We start from the raw sequence: 22,777 nt of genomic DNA, 5'->3' as shown, positions 1-22,777 counted from the left end.
ATTGATTCACGAAACGACGCTCACGTGCGCTTAAAAATAGTCGCACGTGTGCGCCGATACGCTTGTAAACAAACAGGCATGCGTTCCGTCGAATCGGATGCTGTCAATTATAAATACAACGTCAAGGGCAACGAATCGTCCTTTAAATTGAACGTAACCCGCACTGACCTTGATCGCTTCCATTCCGATAAATGATACAATCAACGAGCATACCGTTCCGATATCTCGACCACCAGGAAACCTCGACTCGGAATCAATTACAAAATTGAGAAAGTTCCACGACCACGTGGCTTGCCAAACCAACGATCCGAATTTAAAATACCACCAAAGTATCGCGAACGTACACGGCACAAGGTGCCAAAGGATCGGTAAGTCACGACTGTTCCTCTCTCCGAAATAATAATTCAATACCTAGTTCAATGGCGTTCGTACGATAGGAGGGGAATACGAATCTTCTGCTAATCGCGGTTTCACGAAAAACTACGAGAGAGAAAACATGTTTCGCGACGATTATGAATGCCGCACCTGCCGCGTATGGTACACGCTACCTCTCACGCAACGGTCGAGCTATAAATAATGATTGCGAATTAATTTTAGCGATGTAACACGCGGAGGAGGAGGAGGAGGAGGAGGAAGAAGAGGAGGGTGGTGAAGAAGAAGGAAGAGAAGTATCAGGGCAGAAACAACGGACAAGGAGGTGGTAGGTGTGGAGAAAGCGGGAAGAAGGCGGAAAGGGAGAAATAAAGGACGAAAGAGGAGAAGGGTAAAAGAGAAAGGGGGCGTACAGAATCCGCTACCAGCGAGCGGCTTCCTCGAGGAGCTCATGCCTGAAAGGATAGGGGGTTACGTTTGGTGGGCTGGTTAACTGTCCGGTTAGATGGCCGACTGGCTGGCTGGGTACTCTTGCCGGTTCGTTCGTCGGTTAGCTGGCTCGCTGCTTGCTGCTGGCTGCCAGAGTTTGTTGACTCTCGGTTTCAGCACGCCGGCTGACCATGACCTCGCCGAACGATCCGCGAAGTAATACCGAGACGACTCCCTGCCGCCCGCTGTCGACGTCGTTGTCCTCGTTGTCCCGCCGGCTCCTACGGTAACGCTTGCATATAGCCGTACGTGAGTGCACAGCACCGAAGGTGCACCGGTCATTGCACAATCCACCTGACGCTTTGACGGTGCCGGTGTTACCCGCCTCACCGATGCAAGCCGCTGCAGAATTCGACTCTCGATGGTAACGCGCTGACATCTCAACGCGGGGGAACGTTGCAACCGTCCCCTCAGTTTTGCGACCGAATTGTTTTCGAATACTCGGGCGGTGATACCTTGGTAGAGTAAGTTGGTATGCCCCCTCTCTCCACCCCTCGAACTTTTTAAGGTGGAGAAAATGTTAATTTTTCACGATTTTCACCGACACGGTATAACACGGCTGAGTTTAACAAGAGCCTCGAAGGTACGATACGAGCGTGGAGAAACGGTAGTAAAGATGAAACCGGACGATGGGACTATCACCTAGGACTAAAGCTTATCGGATGTTATCCGATAGTGTTTGAAAGAAACGAGACTGTACGGACGGAAAAGGAGCTTGGATAGCATTCTCGACCTCAGGACTGCTATTTACGTTAAAGAGCGATGCTTTCTAACGGATTACTATTCAATAATGAATGTTTCTTATATTTTTCTCTCGTTTATTCTTTATTGTAATTATTCTCATTTTCTGTATTTCTAGTACATCTGTACCATTATTGGTTAAGCGTGTTGCTGTTCTTATTATTTAATTTGTAATTTGATCACGACAACAGTGAAACTTTACCGTTATACTAAATTGTCGAATGAAAATTCGACTCGTAGCTGTGTAAGTATAGCTCCGCGAGGGAGGAAGTAACTCGAGCGTTGGTGGGGAACGAGAAACGCATACTTTATACATAATACGTATTATGTACAGGGTATACGATGAATTCGAAATTATAAATTCGTGTTCCTGGCAAAACTTGGAATACACATCGCACCCTATGTGTTTGGTATATTATAACGCATGGTGTGCATTGGCTGCATAGAAAACGTGAGCTAGATCGGTATAACCAGGAGGTCGCGAGTTCACATTGTGAGATAGAAACTGTGAAGCACATTGTATCGTAAGTCGTTGAACTCGTTTTCGAAGCCACTATCGAATAAAAGTAAAATAAACATCCCGTTAACGCTTTCACTATCCACGAGTGTGATAACATAAACGCGAGATTATCTCTACTCACGACTGAACAACTTTTATCAGAAGAGTTTCTTCCTATCTCCGAAAATGTGTGTACACATTGCTGAATGAAACTCTAAACGAGAGAACGACGAGAAATGAATTTCGAGGATCAATCATGGATCAATGATTCCGAATTAAGCGGATAAATCAGACTCGTGCGCGTAACACGAAATTGTGGGCAACAATTTGTGCGACTGATTTCGCGTCTACCAAAATTACGGGTATGATTTAGCGGACCATAACGCAGCTCATTAGAATGCAATCCAATTTTAAACGTCGTAATGAGAAAAATCGTAACAACGATAAACATTTATCAAACAATGTTAGACCCGTGATTGCAAAAGAGAGAGACTACAAGCTTCGACGAAACAAACCATACACCATAAATAAACGTTGAATTTTTTAACTTTCAATTATAATTTCTCCTACGATGCATCGACTTCCTTTCAGCCGACCCATTTGATTTATTTCCGAATAATTTGTATAATTATGCATTCACCGAAAACAATGGAAAAATTGTTGCTAAAATATCGCGAACCAAAGTATTCAGAATCAACCAAAAACCAATTAGTTCACTTCAGTTCCAGTACGGGCGATGTTTAATGTCAATTTTCAAGTAGAAATAAAAAACGAAAAAAAATACCAAAAATATGTACTCGTGCATCACCACGTGACAATACGCTATCCAACCGCAATGAACATCAGGGATGAATGCAAAAATAATTTGTCATCGTTCGTCGTATCTGATCTACTGTCTGAATTGAAGCTGGTTTCGTAATACGGTACACCTGGCTCCGCTATCTTCGCAGAAACCGCTATTAGAAATTTTCAACGCGTACCGCTCTCGTTAAAAAACTGGTATGATTCACGCAACATTATGAAAGTCTTGCGCGGATAATCAGCAAAATCGTACACGAGATACGAAGTGGCGATTGCGCGTATCTGTGTGTTCGATCGAATCGGTTACGGCCGCTTGGCTCGCAACACAAAAACGACCGCAACTCGGAAACAAAGCGAAACAAGATAAACGTTTGTACGAACTTTTTCGTTGATCTCGCGTGCCGAACACCCCTACGAGGTTGCTATTCGTACACCGTGATGCACCCTGCGCTTACGGGAACCAAAGCCGTGGCAACTTTCCATTCGGTGCGTTAATCTTTTCGCAACTGCCGTCGCGATACCGCGACAAAGCTATTGGAAGTAACCGGGGATAAATTGCGAAGTCAGCTGCAAGTTTCTCGCGACGGGCACGTACATGCATAGGTACGCAAGTAGCAGACATCCGTTGCATAGCGTCGTCCCGCATTAATAGTTAATCGCCGCTTGCGAGAATCTCTCTCGGCTCTGGTACGTCGCGATGAAGTTCTCGAGAAGAGAGCGAGCAATGGAACGAGTGAACGAGAGAAAAAGAGAAAGACAGGGGAGAGGGAGGGAAGGGAGGGGGATCGATCATCGTCGGGCTTGCGTGGAAAAAATATTAATCTCGGGAAGCGTATCTGGGCCAGGGAATATCGATCGTACGATCTGGGTCAGAGCTTGCATGCACCTTGCGCTGCACGTACGCGGCAGGATGCAGCGCGAGTGCAGCCGTGTCGTTTGAGCGACGATGTACACGTGTGCGGGGCTCGTGAAAAGTCTCACGCGCAAGGTGCCTACCTGGAAACTTACAACCGATGCGATAAGGGCGAATAAATGCGAACCGCCGACTGCTAAGGGACTACTTCCTTAGTTTAATTCCCGGGGCTCGAATACACGCCCAATGGGGGAAGATAAGTATTCAAATTAATTGACCCTTGTCGTCTCTGAATTTTATGCGTGCACATTCGTTCCTCTGGATTCCATTAAACGTTCGTATCATTGAACGCGCTATTGAAAGCGTAACATTGGAGATTACTATGTACATTTAAGATCGAGCGTAATTCCATCGGTTTGTTGCCGCGGGAAAACGACCGAGACAATCGGTAACGAGCGTAATATATACATATATACACGGTAGATCGACACACACGGTGCGTAACTTTTGAAACTTTATCACAATTCATCCAAAGAGAAGCAATGTTAGAAATAGAACATGGAAACGGTGTAAGGGAAAATTTTTTTTACCTTTCGATCGTTTTTTTTTTTTTTTTTTTTTTTTTTTTTTTTTTTTTTTTTAACAAACATTCACTCGTGCGCGAATATTTACGTAATATTTTATACGTGGACGTTTTTTCGCGAAAAAACGAGACAAATAAATTTGCTGTATGTTCGATACGTACAAGGGTATAATGTTATCGTTATAGAACCGAATCGATGCAAGTACGTATCGTGTACGATTACGATCCAAGCTACGCCACACAGTTGTTGCAAATTTGAATTACACCAATTTTTTGTCCCGTATAAATTTTTAATAGAATCGATGGTAACATCGACCCAGTCCTTCCAGCCTCTAACGTATATTCTATCATTTCTATTGGAAGCACGTTGACAACTACTGTACTACCTACAATAGAAACAGATGTATCGTTGCGGATTAATTTTTGATACATCATCGATAATAATTCGATAAGAACTTATACATTTAAAATATCGCGCTTAAATCGATTTTGGAATTATCGGTTCAAACTTCGCGAAGTATTAATTTCCCAAGAAAGGAATCTTTTACGTAGATTACGACGCGTACAATTCTCGTATGTGTGTCACAATTAAAACAATTTTATCCTTTTCTTCGCCGCGCTTTATTAACCAGACAATTTTGCAATCTATAATTTTCAAACACCCTGTGTATCTTATCTTATTACATATATTCGAAAGACAATGAATACCATCGAGCAACGTGTATATTTAAATAATTTATGCAGTCAAATGAATCATAAACGAAATTTAAATTTTCACACGAAACTATAAATAATAAGTGATTTCCTTTTTATACAATGCGCATAATTTCTTTTAAGCGTGCTTCTAGCTAACCTTCACGAGCAACGCACGTCGCCGGTAGCTACAGCAGCCGGGACATTTGTCCGCCATGGCAGAGTGCCGTTGAGTCACGTGCAACGCATAGAGATGCGTTACAGACGATCGATTTTACTGCTTCTCCTTCTACGCACGTGTTCAGCCATGTACAGCCACACATCAAACTAGAAATCGTAACAATTCTCACCTCGTGAACGCATCGCGCGAAAACTTTACAAAATATTAACGTTTACGTTATTAATACGTTACGTTGACAATAATTTGGCATTTGGTTTTAAAACGCGTAATAAATGTTTCATTGGTCGTTCGTTACGAACAATGCGGGATAAATGCGGATAAAACCTTGATTTATTTGAAAAAATTGCTCCTTAGGAACGATGCAATCAATTTCGGGGCATGTCCTGTTACATAAATATATTTCCAATTCCTTTTACGTTTCGTCCCGGAATTACTAGTTGGACTTATCGGTAAAGCTTTATCTAGCAGATACTGCCTCAGACAGGATTAGTTGTTTGGCCGTTTCCTATTTGAGGAGTATCTCTGATCAAACTTACTGTCGTGAAACGGATGTAACCAATAACTACCTAGTAACGTATATTTAAAGTATACATTTACTTTTTAAAGTTTTATTTCTTTACTAATTACAACGATATCCATTAATATTCAAAATAATATTAATTCTTAACGAATCGATTCGATAAACTTATATAGCGTAAAATGCTATACAACAATTGTCTTTGTAGCAAAAACCAGGGACTTGTACCTAGTTGAAAGTCTTTCGAATAATTTTCATCCGTTATTTGTCGAATAAAAATTAGAATTCGAATTCTAGAATACTGGAATCAAATTATTAGGTTGTTCGGAAAGTCATTTCGTTTTTCTTTTTTTTTTTTTGGTGAAAATGAAACACACGATTTTTTTAGAGCGTATAAACATTTTATTAAATTATATATATTCTCCATTTTGGAAAACAAAATCACTTTCCGAACAACCCAATATTTTACAACGGACGAATAAAAATGCAAACGATCGAGTAAATTTTTGAATAGAATTTTGCCCAACTACGTTGCAATCCTCTTCGACGATACAAAAATATGAAAATAAACGTATGAAAAACGAAGAACCCCACGTGTACCATATCATTTAGGTACGGAGGTGCGCCCAAAGCGTCGTTTTCGAACGTAACTTCGAAACACACGTGAAACCGTTACACGGTGCGAACGAAGAATCATGGAAAATCAACGTGACATCGAACGTACTGAAAACGAACCGCGAGACAGGACGCTCGCTCGCTGTTCATCTTGTAGATCCATCATTCGCAATAAACGTCCGACTGTAATCGCATCGTACGGGACGGAAAAACGACTTAGCTGCTCGATGGAATCGAAAGAACGGTACTCTCGGTGGTAAGAGAAGGTAGCCGTGTTTCTCTACGGTGGTTCGGTCGTCGGTCACATACGAAACAAAAGGATCGATATATTAAAACAGTAGCGAGTACAGAGCCGACGACTGCATAATACCGTGGCCGCTATAAATATTGCAGACACCGATACAATAGACAATACGCGAGTCGCACACGTACGAGAGATTACAAACTGACGAGTCACGCGTCATGTGAATCACCCTTAGGGAGATTCGTCTCCATTCAACCGGGTGGGAGGTGTGGGGGGAAAGGGGAGGGGATGTCTCTCCACCGACTCCGAATAAGAGCGGGAGGAGGAGGAGGAGGAGGAGGAGGAGGAATGAAAAGTTGGCAAAAAAAAAAGGTTCGCTGACCGATGGAAGGGGTTGTCGCAGGCTCCCTTCTTTCTATCGAAGGACTGTCGAACGATACACGTTAAAAATACAATATTAGTCCGCTCTCTGTTCCGATAGATTCTCTACTTTGCGGGGTTAAATTCTTCGTCACGTGGCAACGTTGTAAAAGTTATTGTACCGCGTCTCGGAACCAACGCCAGAGTCCTGATAAATTCGAATCCAAACGACTTTCGTTTCCGAGATTCTATAAACGGTATTGAACGTGCTTGTACAATTATTTCTACGCTTCGATTGTATTAGGTTGTTCGGGAAGTCATTACGTTTTTCAAAACGGAGAATATATAATTTAATAAAATGTTTATACGCTCTAAAAAAATCGTGTTTCATATTTTCACCCAAAAAAAAAAGAAAAAAAAAACGAAATGACTTTCCGTACAACCCGATAGAAATAATTGTTTCGAGCAAAAGTAATCTGTGCAGACACGTAATACGCAATGTGTATAACGAAACCGCAGGAATTGGACAGATCGAGTTACGTACGACTTTTAGCGAAAATATTTGTTAAACCATCGGTATTATCGAGTATTCGTATGTTCGAACGTGTTTGGTTAGGTTTCAATTGTGCTTACCGGTGCTGCTATTATTTTCCCACGCACTCGTAGGTATAAAGATCGATCGTAATCTGTCGTGGTTCGATTCCACTAGTGTACAAGTATTGCTTTTGTTTCTCAAACTATACTTGTACACAATTCGACCGTATCCCGTCGGGTTTAGCTACTAGATACGGTTTGCGATATGCCCGATCCCATCGCCACGTACGGCGGGGAAACAAAGAAATAACTTCACGGTACAGAAACGGTAATATTAATTTCACCGTCGATACTTCAGTGAGTAGCGTGCGCCGAACCATTTTCTCTTTGTAATTTCTGTTATCGACGAACCGTGGCTCTATTCGTATAATTATCGCGATCGTAGCGCGATGCCATTCACTGCGATGAACTAACCTATCACGCGAATGCAATTAATATAACAATTTCTTTGCGGTTTTGTTATTACGAAAACTCGAAAAACGAAGAAGCGTTTTTCGGCATGCGATCACGCGGAACGCTGACATTTTCCGTCAACTATTCGATTTAAGTTTCCCTTCATATTCGTCGCCCACGCGACGCAGAAAATCATTGTTCGCGTCTAGGAACTTTTTCCTTTTCGCCGTTTTAACCTATCCTTAAACCAAAGATTTCAATTCGCACGTACCTCGCGAGTAACGCGCAATAAAATTCTAATTTATTCTCGAAATTGAACATTATCGAAAACCACTCGATCCAATGCCGTACATAAAATCGTTTTATCATGCGAGTTACAAAAATTAACGGATTACACGAAATCCAAAGTTATTACAATTTGTTAGAATAATACAACGAAAAAAAAAAAAGAACTGCAGTATCGGACCAATTTTTACAATTGTACCGTCAAATACAAAACGTCAAATACTGTGCGTCCGTATAATTTTAAACGATACATTCCCGTTGACAACTAAAAGACATTAATAATAATGAAAGTACAATTCTTCCGACCATGATTAAGAGGCTGGTAATTCGTAATTAAATTTTTGTCGCGTTGCAACGACGAAATCTCCGAGTCTGCCAACTGTATAGCACAATATCGAGCGACCCGTTCCAGTTTCTTCAGTTGCTGGATACGACTTCGCGGTTTCATTTACTGTTGCATTTCTACGGTAAACGGAAGGAAGGAAAAGAGAGAACAAGCCCAAGAAGCATGAAAAGTAAAACGAACCGAAAATTTTACTTGCACTTTTACAAAGGCAGTTACGACTCGTTTGCGATTTCTCAATTGAACGAATATTACCATTAATGGAATAATTATTCGATGATAGTTTGATCGTTGTCTAAATTCTTCCGTGTGATTTGTATCGTAAAGTATCGAACAGCGTTAATTGTAGATTACAATGTTATTATAGTTGATATGCACGATAGATTGGAACGAGAATGGAAAGAAACGCTGGAAGCAAGCGTGCTTCACGGAAGCTTTTTAATTTCCACAAGTACGGGTATTCATCGATATCGATGGAGCTGAAGATACGCGCACGTATGTGAACCTGTCGTTTCACTCGAGTGGTCTATCTCGAATAATTGCTATTACGTACGTACTTCCTACTAAGCACACCTGAACGGACTCTTTGTAATCCAATATATCCAAGGAAACCGCCTCTCACATCCGCAAAGAGACGATTTTCCATTCAATTTCACCCGCTGAATAAGTCTGCGGTTTATCGACCAAGATAAAGACGAAAGGCATTCTACCTTTCCACGTCACCGCCGTGTAATTGTCTTTTACTTCTAGATGACAGCACAAAGAAACGACACAATCGGTATCCCTGTCATTGGTACGTCGATATCGATTTGTCGTCTAACGTTTTACCCAGAAAGAAAGAACTGTATCGGTAACACGCAAAACGATAACCCTCGCAATCTCTGAAACTTTGTAATCGATTACGCGTAATCAATTAAATACATACATACGTACAAGACTCACGTGAAACATGAATGCAATGGACGTTAATAGCGGTACGAGTGTAAAGAAAAGTAGAGACGTATAATCGTGGCCAATTAAACGGTTTCGAGTCGCAGTTGCTTTTCAACCTTTTAAGAGATATTCTCCCCCGACGATGATTTTTACTCGAACCAGTGATTTCTTCCTCGAGCGAGGCTAGAAGAAACAAGGTTAGATCGTTTACAATTTTAGAACTGCACTGTCACACTCTCCGCATCGATTTTTCTTTTCGAACACGTTGACGAATATTCAGATCGACGTGATCGATTAAACAACGCACTCGGGGTTAACGATCGTTTGGGAAAAGATCCCGAGATGTGAATGAAAAATATCGATAACAGTTGTGTGATTGAGTGGAATGCCGAAAGATCAAAAGGGAGTTTTCTGCGAGATTTGTTCCACGGGAATCTTGCTCCATCCGAGTTAAGGAGGGTTGAACAGGAAATCGATATTCCCACTCCTGACCGTCTACAAAGCCGATTGCCTGACAGGAAACGTCAAGTCAACAGTAATAATATCTGTCACGTGTTTACGAACCACGTAATGCAATAAAATGTAAGAATGCAAAATTGAAAAAATGGTTATGTTTCGCAAAGAGAATTTAACCAAGATTCAAATGATAAGAAAGTACCGTTTAAACTTTTAAACCGAACAAAAGTAGTCGATAAACTCGAAAATTAAATGCATACCGCGCGCGCGCGCGCGCGCGCGCACACACACACACACACACACACTAAAAGCAATGAAAGTTTTAAAAGAAATCAATTAAGAATTGACACTACATAGAATGGAATTCACATTTAATCCAAGAGATTTCACTAACGTACATGTGACTAGAAATTGAGTACTGCTACTTGATATTTTTAACGAAGCTCGTATTCCCACGACAAGAAGATAATGTTAGAATATGACGACCGAACATTTGACCTGGTCACTAACACGACGGAAACCGCATTAAGTGATATTTGGCGGTACTGCAAACTTCTGGACTCTATCAAAGTATCCAATGAAAAATTAACGAAAATGTTCCGATTCTTAAATTTTTGATAATCAAGTATCATATTACACATTCCCGCGCAATCGTACGTACCGAAATTCAAGCCCATCTGTACATCATTGACGTCGATTACGGTTAAATTACATTTCCTGAACAGCTTTATTAAGACGGTCATGACGCGTTATAATCGATATTCGAGTCACCGAAATAATTTGAAGCACGAATGTCTGTAAAAACGTCTTCGAAACTTCATAGATATTATGACATTGTACATAAATATGTAGCTTAATGATAACAAGAGATCCGTTTATATATTTCGCCTCAAACACTACATGCGAAATGAACATACTAATCCTAAGGATTATAAAAGCATGAGTAATTTTTATTTGCAAAGCTGCAAAATATTATGAAGAAAGTAACTTATTATCGTGGCGTATAAACGAAGATGTGCGTGAGAAATCTAAATTACCATTTTGGTTACTGAAACAGATGCGTATTTGGCCTACTATCCCCCTCTCCATCATCTTTCCCAGTCGCCATAACTCCACAGCAACTGGGCACGTAGGCACTTTTCGTTACTTCAATATGGAAAAATTGAGGACATCTATTTCCGAATTCACTTACTAATGACTGACTCGATCGAGAATAACTTTCGCTGGTGATCTACCTTATCAAGACTGTGCGACGTACTACCTTACCGACAGTAAGGAACAAAATAATGTTACCAACAGGATTTTGCACGAAATTAAAAAAATAGAAGATACAGGATGAGAACGATGAACTCTATGTGTACACCGTCCATGAGGCCGACGTCCCCTTTTCAAGGCGAACAACTCTCATGAGAGATTACAACATTTTTCTATAGAGACATTTTCATCCACACTGCATTACTTTGGTTTTTCAAAGTACAAGTTTAATAAACATTTCAGAATCGATTACTCGACGATATTTCGGTAATTAATTGATATTTTGATCCTTTTAGTCATCGTAAAAGAATAAAGAGACAATAATAATACAAAAGTAAATTATTTTAATACAAATGTACTTAAGATAATTTAATTTAGTTGTAAGCTTAATCTAATATAGTGTAACATTTTAAAGCAAATAATACGAAATACCTACTTGTTTCGTTTAAATATGAAAAAATATACAAATCTTGATCTTATAATTATATATTCAAAATGAAGTAAATACGTATCATTGTTTATCATCTCCCAAAGTGTATTATCAATGTAAAAAGAATAAAAATTAAATACTATGCCAGTAGCCAAAAAATGATGCATGCAAAATGGTGGAAGAGAAATTTAATAAAATAATTTACTATTAAAAAAGCAGTTATGTCTCGATTACTTACCACTGAAAAGCGTTGAAGTGATAATAAACAAGTCCTTGTCCATATAAAAAGGAAGCATCTTTCCAATAATCTCCCTTAAGAGAATAAAACTTTTGATACGCTGACATAGCTGCCAAAATAAACAAAAAGGAATATGAAAATCAAAAGTACGAAAGAAGACTAATCAAAAGTTGATACAAAATCATTAATTACCTTTACTATAATCTTCTAACAGTAAATGGAAATGTCCCAGTTTACAATATGTTTTAGGATCAATACTGATTCCTTTGTCTTCTTCATCATCTTTCAACTCATCGGGATTCATTTTCGTACTATCTGCTTTCCTACGTTGTTTTTCAGCTTGCGCTTGAACTAACATCCTTTCTAAATATTTAATTGCACGAACAACTAAAGCTTTCTTCTTTGATTGCTCTGGTGAATTTAATTTCAGAAATCCAAACTGCCGACTATACATGAATTAAAGACAAAAACATAGTAGTCAGTAAGCTTTACATGTAAATATAAAGGATGTTACACAGAGAAAACTATTTGTGAATTCATTAATAACTTAATAATCATAATATATTTGACATGAAATACAGATTATCAAACACAAATTACATTCTTTCATACTCGTTAAATAAACTTACACGAGATAACTTACGTCTTTGAGATAAATAATTTTTGAATGTAAAAAAAGTATAAAAACACGACATATATCAACTAAATGTAGTACGATCATTGTATGAAAAGGATGTCAGTAGGTTGCACGCACATCTAAATAAACCGATCGAATTGCGCGCCTATTCTGTCAAATAACTTTTTAGGTTATATTTAAAGAAGTACACGAAGAAAACACGATAAACAGGCATAAAATTAAGACATCGGCGTGCATTTTGTTATTGTAGACTTTGTTTACTTTAAAATCACCTGTCTAGTTCTGATAGTATTTGTAATTCTTGAGGAGTCAAGTTGATATCGTCAGTCTCCTGGGCCATTTTCACACACGGTAAATATTCTCATTAAAAACAGAAAGGACACATGATTACGCGCGGAACAGGCCGCTTTACACAGAAATCCGAGAGTCTTTCCAGTTCGCGCCCTCAACACGCCGTCACCTCATCGGAACGATAAGTTTTTGAAAGCGGCGATCAGGTTAAACCAGGATGGCGAATCACGCGATGGAAGACCATTACCATGGTTCACATCGACTTGTAATTCCGGTACTGAAGAATATTGCTCCATGTAACGTCCCAGAATGGCGCAAAAAATTGAAACCTTTATCTTATTCCGGGGTATATTTAACTAAATTTATTAACTAAGTATATTTAACTAAGTTTAATTTTGTTCTAATCTCGTTTCTAATACACATCAAATTATTATTATTATCCTTATACATATTGAATTCGCCGTAACAATCAGAAACATATAGTCTAAACAAAACAGCTATTCACTCGAAATTTTTCATATTTTTCATTTCTCACATTTTTCATAAAAAGTGGTATAACTTTTGCCTCCTCTAGTTTTTCTAGACTCATTCATTTACGAAAAAAATGCTAGATATTAGTAATGTGAATATCTTTTATAGTGAAAATACGCGTAAACAATTAAATACAAAATTATCGTGTACAGTGATATTAATTACTTATTATTTGATGTAAATGTTAAAATGTGTAGTATTGTTAGTAATATAAAGCATCTATTAACGTAAATTCCAATAATTTCTTTAAAAAAATATTTTAAATAAAAGATTATCCATGCTTTCTTTATTGCATTTACAACATTTATATTTACAAAAATTATTCAAAATTTATATAGTTCTGTATATACAATTTTTCAACAGAATACACGTAAACAAAACCACATGACTGCGACAGCGTCAAGATAACGGAGAACTATGTCTTGAATAGATATTAGACAATAGAATTTATGCAAGTCACTATTCGTGTACAGTATAGTAATATTTTAATTCCATGTGAAATACCTTTTCAAAAATTTTCTTTAACGGAATTTCTGCCATTGGTTTTTTAATCGTTAGTCAAATATTTCTACGTTTTAATCCATTACGTATCGGACTCACGATACATTCTGACAGACACAACGTACCAATAAGATTCTTTTACAGTCACGTGGTTTTATTTATACGTACTTCTTGAAAGTATAATAATTGTACTCATTCAAAACGGTTTCGTAGTCATTTCGTTATTCTAACGTCTCACGTTCTTTAAATCGCAAACGGTCGTTGTGAAAGACCGGAGATTTCGATCTGTCAGAGCGGTTTATGTGCGTAAAGACGTTAGTTTCGTTAAATATTTCAGTGATTTAACGATTAGGTGAGCTTTATACGTATAAATACTAACCACCATAATATATTATATAATTTAAGGATACACCCGAACTTAATCATGCCCAAACTACACAAGGAAACGCTCAAATTAGGAGCAACAAAATGTTTCAAACGGTAGACCTCTTTTGTTTTCACTGTATTTTGGAATACATTTATTATTCCAATATACTGGTTATACGTATTTTATGAGATATAAATAGTTAATTCCAAAACATTCAAGTTTCTTATAACAGAACATGTAGTACTGCAAATTCTTGGCAATGCAATCATCGATATATTTTCGTTCTGACGAATAGTCAAAGAATGATTTCGTGACACTTTGTTATTTGGAGACATGAAAATAGCATTTATATTTGATTATTTTCAGAATTCCAGATAATCAGATTATTTTGTGAAAAAGAATGTGTGAAAATATAATAAGCTTAAAAGTTCGAAAAAATATATGTGCTAATAAACTATTTCCTTTGTAATTAATTTAAAATGATAAATTTGGAACAAGATCCGAAAATAGTAATTTGTTTTCAGTATCAAAATGAGTCTTCCTGTAGCCAAAAAAAGTAAAGACGATGCAAACAAAGAAGAATGTAACATGGATATTTCAAAGGATGCAAAAAATATAATAGACAAAATTTTAGGAGATGTGAGCAAGAAATCTGCTACCAAACAAATTATTATTGGCACAACATCAGGATGGTAGGCATTATGTATATATTAAAGTTCCTTGAAAATCTTTTAATATCTTTAACATAGTGACTGTCATAATACTGCAAAATGAAACTATTTCAAACAAATGCCTTCTGCAAGACAACTCATTTTTGTTTTAGAAATAAACATTCAGTTTTAATGTTTTTAATTTTCTCTCAAACACTCATTATCCATTTTTTACATCTCTCTGTTACAAATAAATTTGTGTTAACTTATATCGGACAATCAATGTGTTAAATATTATGTAGAGTATATTAAATTAAAGATGAATAATATTATTTTCATATATTAACATTATACAATACTAAAATACTTTCATTAAAATGTTTCTTATTGATATGTTATGTACATAATCAATGACAAATATATAAAGAAAAATATTTATCTAGCTTTTTTGTATAAATATTTCATATAGGGTGACAGGCTTTGTAACAATGAAAATTGGAAAAATTGCTGCATTTGCTGTTGGTGGTGGTATTATAATGTTGCAAATAGCAGCACATCAAGGTTATATAAAAATCAACTGGGATAAAATTAAAAAAAAAGCTGAGAAGATTACAGATAAGGTAGAGGAAAAAGTTACTGGTGAAGGACCAAAATTTATGGATAAGGCAAGTTTACAATACCATTGTACTTGTCATATATGTCATTGATATTAACATATTAAAATCCACAAATAATATGTTCACATCTTTTACAGGTAGGATTATGGTGTCAAAATAATTCATTTGTGGCAACAAGTTTCATTGGTGGTTTCTTTATTGGTTTAGTATCCTGAATGAGAAAATACTTAATGTTTAACAAAAATGGGAGTAAACAGTGTATATTCGGTATTTTTTGTATCAATATTGTATATTAGCTATAATTTTTATTCTCACTGATGTGTAAGAACCCAACACATCGTTTAAATTAATAAGATTATTTAAATATAGGACAAATTTTTGTTTCAGTTTTTCATATGCGTGTGTGGGGGCGTGTGCGTGCATGTGCGTGTGTGTGGGTGTGTGCGCGTGTGAGTATGTGTGATTTATGTATAAATTTGTATTCATGTCATGTGTATGTGTTTAAAATTGTAATATTTCTAAAAGACATGTATATGCATTTAAAAAATATGCATTCTATACATATTATAATCTTTATTAGTATTTAATTGTTCATTACATGTGTGCATATATATACAAGTTTATCTAAAAAAAGTTATGATAACGAAAAAAATAATAGAAGTACTGTTTAAATTAGACCTTGTAATAAACAGAGTAATTGGAATTTATTCCTACTTCTATTTCTTATTTTATAAAGTTTGTGTAAATTTGTATGTTACGTTTACAAAAATATTTGCAAACTTTAGAAGTAAATAATTTATTTTAGTAATAGAACTTACTGTTTCAGGTTGAGAGATATGTTGATAAAAAGTTAGATAAAGCCGAACAATTATTGAAAAATGGAGAATCTCGTACACGACGTTGGTACCACTCTGTTACTGGTGATAACACATTTAAACTTACAGAATTTCACATTTTCATTGCATCCTTTGTAGCTGGTCTATCACTTGGTATTGCTACTGGTAATTAGGGTTAAATATGCTGCACTCTAGATGCAATTGCAGAATAAAGTGCTAATCCCTAAAGTAATATTAATGTTACCAAACTTGATAATAATAAGTGGAAAACTCTCATAATGCAGATAAAAAAATAGAATTGATGAATTAAAAGAATGGATTATGATATCTATTCAACAATCAACAGTATATATAAAACAAATGAAAGTTCTAATATTACTTTTGTGCTTGAAATTTTGATAGCTTTCTTTCCACTGAGCTTGAATTTTGTTGTTTTTTTTTCAAATAAAAAGTGAAAAACGTAAAACAGTATTTAAAAAACGTTTGTGCGTTTCAAATTAAAAGTGCTTTTTGTACATTTTATAAAGTAACATTAATTACGAGCATAAATTTTCAGTAACATTTATTTACCTGTAAGAACAAGTTTATTGCTTTTTAGTTAATAAATAAAAATGTAGATAATATTACATTTGTTGCAATGGATAAAATATACATGTATGCCCATTCAGAATGCAGCAATAATAAAAATGCAATTGTTTTAGTAATTGTATCTTTAGGGCATAGAAGAAGCATAATGGTTATTACATTAAGCCTATGATAAGTATTAAGAAATATGAATACACGATATAGAGTACATTTTTTTGTATTATTTCCCAACATTTAATCGAATTTATAATATATTAATGCACTTTCATATGACAAAGAACATTTTCCTACTTAATTTACTATGTAAACAACATATTTCGACTAGTTTTAAACTAGTTATAAATTTTACCTAAACAGTATAAAATGTATATATATATTATTGCAAAAGATTATATCATAATATAACAGTATAAGAAAAGTTTTTTTTCATAAATATATCTTCAGTTTCATAATGACATATACCTAAGTTATTTGGTTTCTTTATTTGAAATACATTATATGACCATCCTCAATTTTGAAAGTTTCAATATGTTATCAAATTTTTTTATATGAAATAATGTTTCCAAATAATCTAGTGCTCTGAAAAACACAATTTCTTTACTTAGCAGAATCTTTGGCCCATATTACTCTAGAAATTGGTTAATATCAAGAAGAAATTTATTTGTTAATTTTTGTTAGGTCTTATTAAGAACAAAGGATCACTAAATAATTATTAAAGTAATGTTGTTACTATTGTTTGTTACGAATTATTTAATAAAATTTTCATTTACTAAAGAGGTTACTATATGAAAACACTCTTATTAATAATAACTATTAAAGAGTGAACCAAAATGTATTAACACTCATATGAAGATTTTTTCAAATACTAAATTACTTGGAACCATTATATTATAGGGAAAGGTTCAGTAACATATTGAAACCCTTAAAATTGGGTGTAGGAAAATAATTCTTTTAGTCAATATACATTATTTTATGAAAATAGAATGGATTTTTTAATACTGCCATTTTTATATTGTATGTATTCATAGATATTATGTATAATATAGTCTATGTCTGTACAAAACAAAATTATATATAATTTCAGAAGTAAATGTTGCTTATTACTAGATAAAAATATTTAGAATTAATATTCTTCTCTGTAGTAAATTAACAAAAATTCCAATTATATAGAAAAATACGTTGTAATTAATTGTCACTATATAAAATATATATAATTTAATAGTATTCACTTGCTATATTAAAATCTCTTAAGACATTGCATTATAATAGTTCTCAATCGCCTTCTAATCTTTTGGTCACCATTACAAAAAATATGTGTTGAATTGTCTCCTATTTGAATTAAAGTATCTTCATCTTGCTGCAAGTATAAACAAAGAATAAATATAACATATAAATTGAATATAATTTTTTTATTTATTTAATAAATATGTTTCGTACCAAGTGAATGCTTGTAGAAATTGGACTATGCTGTAACTTAGCCCCTTGAATGCCTTCCTGGTTAAGTTTTTGAAGTAATTCCTGGGGGTCCAAATTACCATATTCATGTTTCCTTTCTTTAAGAACTTCTTCCTTGATTGGTGCAGGAGAACCAGAAGAGGCTTTACGTTTTCCCGTAGGTCTATCTTCAAGACTCTAACAATGCAATTTAATTAAGAAATATTTTGGAAATTTATATTTATTACATTTTTATTTTAATAACGCATACCTTTATTGTATAAACATTATCTTTAACTTCCAATTCACCAGTAACAGAAGCGAGACTTAGGCCAGGTCGAATTTCATTTGGAATTATAGTACCTGCTAATTCCGGTTCAATAAATACCCGTCCTTTCTTCCTTTTCAAAGGTAATTTTATAACTTCACCTCGTTTAAACGTAATTAAAGGTTTTTCCTTAAATGCGAGAAAAAAAATTAAGGCATCATAATGGAAGCCAAGCAATCTGCATACAAATATTCTATTACTAATATAGAGTAAAACTTACTCCTACTGGATCTATTACAAGATCTGTCCTATGTGGTGCAGTTATTGGTGGTTGTGTATAGCATTCAGGTATAACCAAATGTTCTGGTTTTAAATCTCTAATTAATTTATTAGCTTGGGTAAAGTTTAGAGATGTGTCGATTGGACAATGTACAGCTTTCATAGCTAATGGCTGGAATGGTGCCAAAGCATCCAAGTATGGAAAATCTGGTTCTGAAATAATAATTACTTATTGCAAATTATCACGAAAAAATATTTAAAGAAGTTGTTTTAAAAGAATAAATATTATGATCAATAATTTTTTCCCTAAGGTCACTTTTTTTTAGTTTTTAAAATTACTAATATTGTATTTTATAGTAATAATATATTCTTATTACCATATTGTTGTATCAAATAACTTCAAAGATTAAAATAAAATAAGATATTCAAAATAAACAAAGTAACCTGGATATTATACATATACTATGATATAATATAAATTGTGTTTCTCTATAATTAAATAATAAAATATAATACCTGTAAAAATTATGGTATGTTGTGGATTATTACCCCACAACTGAACAAAATGAACTGCATCACCAAATCTAAGACTAGGATGACCACAAAACACAACACAAGGTTGTCTGTAATCAGAACTAAAACCTTCTGCATATGTAGATGTAAAATGTTTTAATCTAGCATTTTTAACAAGAAAAGCATGAGGAAATGGCTCTTCAGGAAGATAAACTTTATTCTGTTTATTTGTCGATAGCCTAAAATGAAATTAGACTATAAAACATATAAATTCTAATTTCTAAGTTAACATTTTAAAACACACCATTCAGCTAAAATGTTTGAGTATGCTAAAGATGTTTCAGCAACTGGTGATATAAAAAACAAAGGAACTTGTGAGAAACCTGATTTATCCAAATGAGTACTAAGACATTCGAATAAATCATACACAACACCTGATGGATAACATGGTATTAGAACACATCCACCAGATCTAAGTGTCATTGCTGCAAAATTCAATTTCATATAAACATTAAGTTTTTAATAAACAAAATAGATAGTTTCTGCACGTACCAACAGTCATACAGAGTTCCCCAAGCATAGTATCTGGGTTAGCAGTAGGGGTTTGAGTTAAACCTGTTAATATCAACATATTAGCATGTTTTAATGTAGCTTGTTCCATAGGTCGTGGATGAGTTGTCAATGTTGAAGATCCACTTACAAATGCAACTTTTTCATGGTCACATGAAATCAACCAATTACTACTACCCAAACAATACCCAGAACTGATAGGAGTAACTGTTAATGCACCATATATATCCTGTAAAAGATCAATAAATATCTACTTTAAGGCAATAGATCCATTATATTAACTTACTAATTTCTGATCATATCCAACTGTTTGAATATATGATAAAGCAGTATTAACTGCTGACAATGAATATATATGTTTCCAAGATTTTGGTTTAAGAGCATCAGCTAATGGGGGAGGCAAAACATGTAACATTTCTTTCCAATGTGTAGCTAATGTTGCTCTAGGTGTTTGTTCAATAAATTCTACCAATTCTTCCATGAAGAATCGTCCAATTTGTAATGTTGGTTCTGTTGCATAAATTATGCCTTTAAAACCTGTGTCTTCCGTTATAAAAGGTAGAGCCAACATACAAGTATAATTTGATATTAAAATAGCATCAATTTCTGAGAAATCTATTATTTTTTCCAATGGTGGGGAAAATTCAGGAGTAGAATCAACGAATACTCTACCACAACATTCCTTTAATTCCTAAAAATTTAACATAACACATGAAATATGTAATTTTATTTATATCTAAATTAAGATACATAAATGTGCAAACCCCTTCTATTTGCCAGTCTTGATGATTATCACGTGGAAGCCACAATGGCAAAGAATTAAATTTAGCACTGGGTACTAAGGGCATTGGCATAAAATGTAATATAGATTGCATGTTTAAACCACAATCCAACATTAGAGTAATTCCCTTAAAACTCAAAACCAAACATGGCTTTGTTGGTTCGCTTGATAAACAATACTACAAACACAGTATTTTTAAAAGACAATAATGAAAGTTAACAAATATCAAATATTTGTTTAATCAAAGTTATTTAATGATGAAAAATATTTATATAACTTATGGTAACAATAAAAGTAATGTTTAAAAATAACCTATATAAACAACAAAAATTTCTTACACACACACACACACACACACACGTGCGCGCGCGTGCAATATATATATATTAAACTATTATGACAATTATAATTACCAATTTCATTTTAGATGTGGTATTTTTATTAATTTTTCATTAAACACAACTATAAAATAAAAATATTTTGATTAGTGTATAAATACTGCAAACGTAACCTCCAATATAAAGCTTGCTGGTTTCAAAACTTTTTGACGTAATTGTTTTATGGAAAGTTAAACAGATTTAATTTTATTAATACAAAATATAAAATATAAAATATAAAATGTATAAATTATAATTATTAGTCTTTTCAGTTTTATTATATTTTACTTTGATTTCAAACGATGAGTGAAATTATTGTGTTATTTGATGGATATTCCACAAAATGTACAGATGGAATAATGAAAGCAAATTGCTCTTGTACATTAATAAAATCATCGAAAAATATTATTGTTGATACTATGACAGCTTGGGATCGAGACAAAATAATACATGGTATCATTTTAATAACATTTTCGATTTCTTTATAAAATACTCAATTACTTTATTTTAGCGCTTTCACGACATAATATCCTACCTGATGAAATTGATTACGTCGTTTGTAGTCATAGTCATGCAGACCATATAGGGAATAACAATCTTTTTACAAATGCTGAACATATAATTGGAACTTGTGTTCATCATGGTGATATATTTTTTGAAAAAGATTTAAAAAATGGTGAAGCATTTTATATATGTTAAAAGTCATAATCAGTTTTTATTACTTAACACATACAAATTATAGTTGTTCTGAATATAGTGGAATACAAACTTTGCCCAGGAGTTAAAATTATATCTACCCCTGGCCATACATCTGATGATGTTACTGTATGGGTTGAAACTATGGTTTCTGGAAAATCTACACATTTTGCTATAACAGGTACTTTTACAAATATATTATCATTTTTAATGATTTAAATAAATTAATTTACCTTATATATATATTCTTATACAATCTATAGGAGATTTGTTTGAAAAAGAAGAAGATATTTTAGATCCATCGATCTGGAAAGATGTAGGAACTGTGGAATTACAAAAGACTCAAGCGAACATGAGAGCTTATGTAATAACTAAAGCCGACTTTATAATTCCTGGACACGGACCAATGTTTCATGTTACTAATGATATGAGAAAGATTATTAAAGATCAATTAATAGTATCATAATATTTACATAATTAAGATTTATATTTTTCTAAAAATTAAATGTTTAAACATACTTTAAGCTCTATATTCTGGATTTCTGTATGTTTAGATACTTTTTATTCACATGAAGTTGCAGAGTTCTATAAAGAAATTTTATTTATACATATTGTGCAGTAATCAATTAAATTTGACATGATTTCAATTTGTTTTTACAAATACTTTATTAAACACTGTAAAATGTAGTACATAATATCACAACATCAGTATTCTATATATGTATGCGTAGTAATAGTAATTATTACATACTGTCCAATATATAGAAAAGAGCATTTTAAATACTATATGTTAAAATCCTGATTTAATGCAATATTTATTAGTCAATTAGCATAGTTTTTTAAAACTAAAACACTGTATAATTAAAATACTTTACTAAGTAAATGTATGTAATTGTAAAAAGAATGGTATAATACATATATTGTAAGTATAATTTCTTAATATGTTGCATTTTAAATATTCATTTCTAGA

The 22,777-nt window shown here is 34.3% G+C and overlaps 4 protein-coding genes and 1 long non-coding RNA gene across 16 annotated transcripts in view; 2 read left to right on the top strand and 3 right to left on the bottom strand.

The window, feature by feature from the left end:
* Positions 1–13,905, bottom strand: part of Utx (Utx histone demethylase) — a 146,427-nt gene extending 132,522 nt beyond the window's left edge. For 2 of the 5 annotated variants that reach the window (XM_076308822.1, XM_076308833.1), the window contains exons 1-4: positions 13,838–13,905; positions 12,784–13,079; positions 12,067–12,320; positions 11,875–11,983 (exon numbers count right to left, since the gene is read on the bottom strand). In XM_076308822.1, coding sequence (XP_076164937.1) covers positions 11,875–11,983; positions 12,067–12,320; positions 12,784–12,851 — 431 coding nt within the window. In that variant the 5' untranslated portion in view covers positions 12,852–13,079; positions 13,838–13,905. Of the gene's footprint in view, positions 1–11,874; positions 11,984–12,066; positions 12,321–12,783; positions 13,316–13,837 lie in introns of those variants that run through there. The other 3 variants (XM_076308842.1, XM_076308850.1, XM_076308832.1) reach the window with 2 other exon arrangements.
* On the bottom strand, positions 5,216–11,103 carry LOC143145531 (uncharacterized). Of its 2 annotated transcripts, none has more exons than XR_012991714.1 (2): positions 10,990–11,103; positions 5,216–9,679 (listed from the first exon to the last, which is right to left on the bottom strand). It is a non-coding gene; the product is annotated as an uncharacterized LOC143145531 (long non-coding RNA). The 2 variants fall into 2 exon arrangements; XR_012991715.1 differs by lacking the exon at positions 10,990–11,103 and adding an exon at positions 10,351–10,395.
* A 122-nt stretch (positions 13,906–14,027) lies between the features above and the next one.
* Positions 14,028–17,097, top strand: LOC143145511 (FUN14 domain-containing protein 1). Of its 4 annotated transcripts, none has more exons than XM_076308981.1 (4): positions 14,028–14,186; positions 14,726–14,893; positions 15,321–15,516; positions 16,280–17,097. In XM_076308981.1, the coding sequence occupies exons 2-4, from the start codon at positions 14,733–14,735 to the stop codon at positions 16,475–16,477; spliced, it is 555 nt and encodes a 184-aa protein (XP_076165096.1). In that variant the 5' UTR covers positions 14,028–14,186; positions 14,726–14,732; the 3' UTR covers positions 16,478–17,097. The 4 variants fall into 4 exon arrangements, with proteins under 4 accessions (XP_076165096.1, XP_076165084.1, XP_076165105.1 ...); XM_076308969.1 differs by lacking the exon at positions 14,028–14,186 and adding an exon at positions 14,189–14,314; XM_076308990.1 differs by lacking the exons at positions 14,028–14,186; positions 16,280–17,097 and adding exons at positions 14,197–14,314; positions 15,606–16,019.
* Positions 17,098–17,879: 782 nt separating this feature from the next.
* On the bottom strand, positions 17,880–21,631 carry Ints9 (integrator complex subunit 9). 3 transcript variants are annotated; one of them, XM_076325269.1, is made up of 11 exons: positions 21,400–21,535; positions 21,148–21,196; positions 20,718–20,912; positions 20,240–20,644; positions 19,936–20,182; positions 19,688–19,868; positions 19,387–19,622; positions 18,872–19,083; positions 18,595–18,780; positions 18,327–18,521; positions 17,880–18,246 (listed from the first exon to the last, which is right to left on the bottom strand). In XM_076325269.1, the coding sequence occupies exons 2-11, from the start codon at positions 21,154–21,156 to the stop codon at positions 18,127–18,129; spliced, it is 1,986 nt and encodes a 661-aa protein (XP_076181384.1). In that variant the 5' UTR covers positions 21,157–21,196; positions 21,400–21,535; the 3' UTR covers positions 17,880–18,126. The 3 variants fall into 3 exon arrangements, with proteins under 3 accessions (XP_076181384.1, XP_076181304.1, XP_076181468.1); XM_076325189.1 differs by lacking the exon at positions 21,400–21,535 and having other exon boundaries at positions 21,148–21,300; XM_076325353.1 differs by lacking the exons at positions 21,148–21,196; positions 21,400–21,535 and adding an exon at positions 21,613–21,631 and having other exon boundaries at positions 17,881–18,246.
* On the top strand, positions 21,067–22,487 carry LOC143150005 (metallo-beta-lactamase domain-containing protein 1). 2 transcript variants are annotated; one of them, XM_076317993.1, is made up of 4 exons: positions 21,067–21,564; positions 21,623–21,787; positions 21,890–21,988; positions 22,071–22,487. In XM_076317993.1, exons 1-4 carry the CDS (start codon positions 21,414–21,416, stop codon positions 22,271–22,273), a joined length of 618 nt encoding a protein of 205 aa, XP_076174108.1. In that variant the 5' UTR covers positions 21,067–21,413; the 3' UTR covers positions 22,274–22,487. The 2 variants fall into 2 exon arrangements, with proteins under 2 accessions (XP_076174108.1, XP_076174099.1); XM_076317984.1 differs by having other exon boundaries at positions 21,869–21,988.
* The last annotated feature ends 290 nt before the right edge of the window (positions 22,488–22,777 follow it).

This window comes from Ptiloglossa arizonensis, chromosome 1, assembly GCF_051014685.1.
Source record: "Ptiloglossa arizonensis isolate GNS036 chromosome 1, iyPtiAriz1_principal, whole genome shotgun sequence".
In the NCBI taxonomy this organism is placed as follows: Eukaryota; Metazoa; Arthropoda; class Insecta; order Hymenoptera; family Colletidae; genus Ptiloglossa; species Ptiloglossa arizonensis.
This window is presented reverse-complemented; position numbering and strand designations above follow the sequence as displayed.

What these genes read in the sequence shown, in the direction of transcription:
- LOC143145511 (XM_076308969.1), top strand. Translation starts at nt 14,259, where the DNA reads ATGCCCAAACTACACAAGGAAACGCTCAAATTAGGAGCAACAAAATGT. An exon ending in GCAACAAAATGTTTCAAACG is followed by an intron (nt 14,315 to 14,725) that starts GTAGACCTCTTT and finishes ATTTGTTTTCAG; the next exon opens with TATCAAAATGAGTCTTCCTG. An exon ending in ATTGGCACAACATCAGGATG is followed by an intron (nt 14,894 to 15,320) that starts GTAGGCATTATG and finishes TATTTCATATAG; the next exon opens with GGTGACAGGCTTTGTAACAA.
- Ints9 (XM_076325269.1), bottom strand. An exon ending in AAGACTGGCAAATAGAAGGG is followed by an intron (nt 20,645 to 20,717) that starts GTTTGCACATTT and finishes TTAAATTTTTAG; the next exon opens with GAATTAAAGGAATGTTGTGG. An exon ending in TCAAACATTTTAGCTGAATG is followed by an intron (nt 19,623 to 19,687) that starts GTGTGTTTTAAA and finishes ATTTCATTTTAG; the next exon opens with GCTATCGACAAATAAACAGA.
- LOC143150005 (XM_076317984.1), top strand. Translation starts at nt 21,414, where the DNA reads ATGAGTGAAATTATTGTGTTATTTGATGGATATTCCACAAAATGTACA. An exon ending in TCGAGACAAAATAATACATG is followed by an intron (nt 21,565 to 21,622) that starts GTATCATTTTAA and finishes ACTTTATTTTAG; the next exon opens with CGCTTTCACGACATAATATC. An exon ending in TACACATTTTGCTATAACAG is followed by an intron (nt 21,989 to 22,070) that starts GTACTTTTACAA and finishes TACAATCTATAG; the next exon opens with GAGATTTGTTTGAAAAAGAA.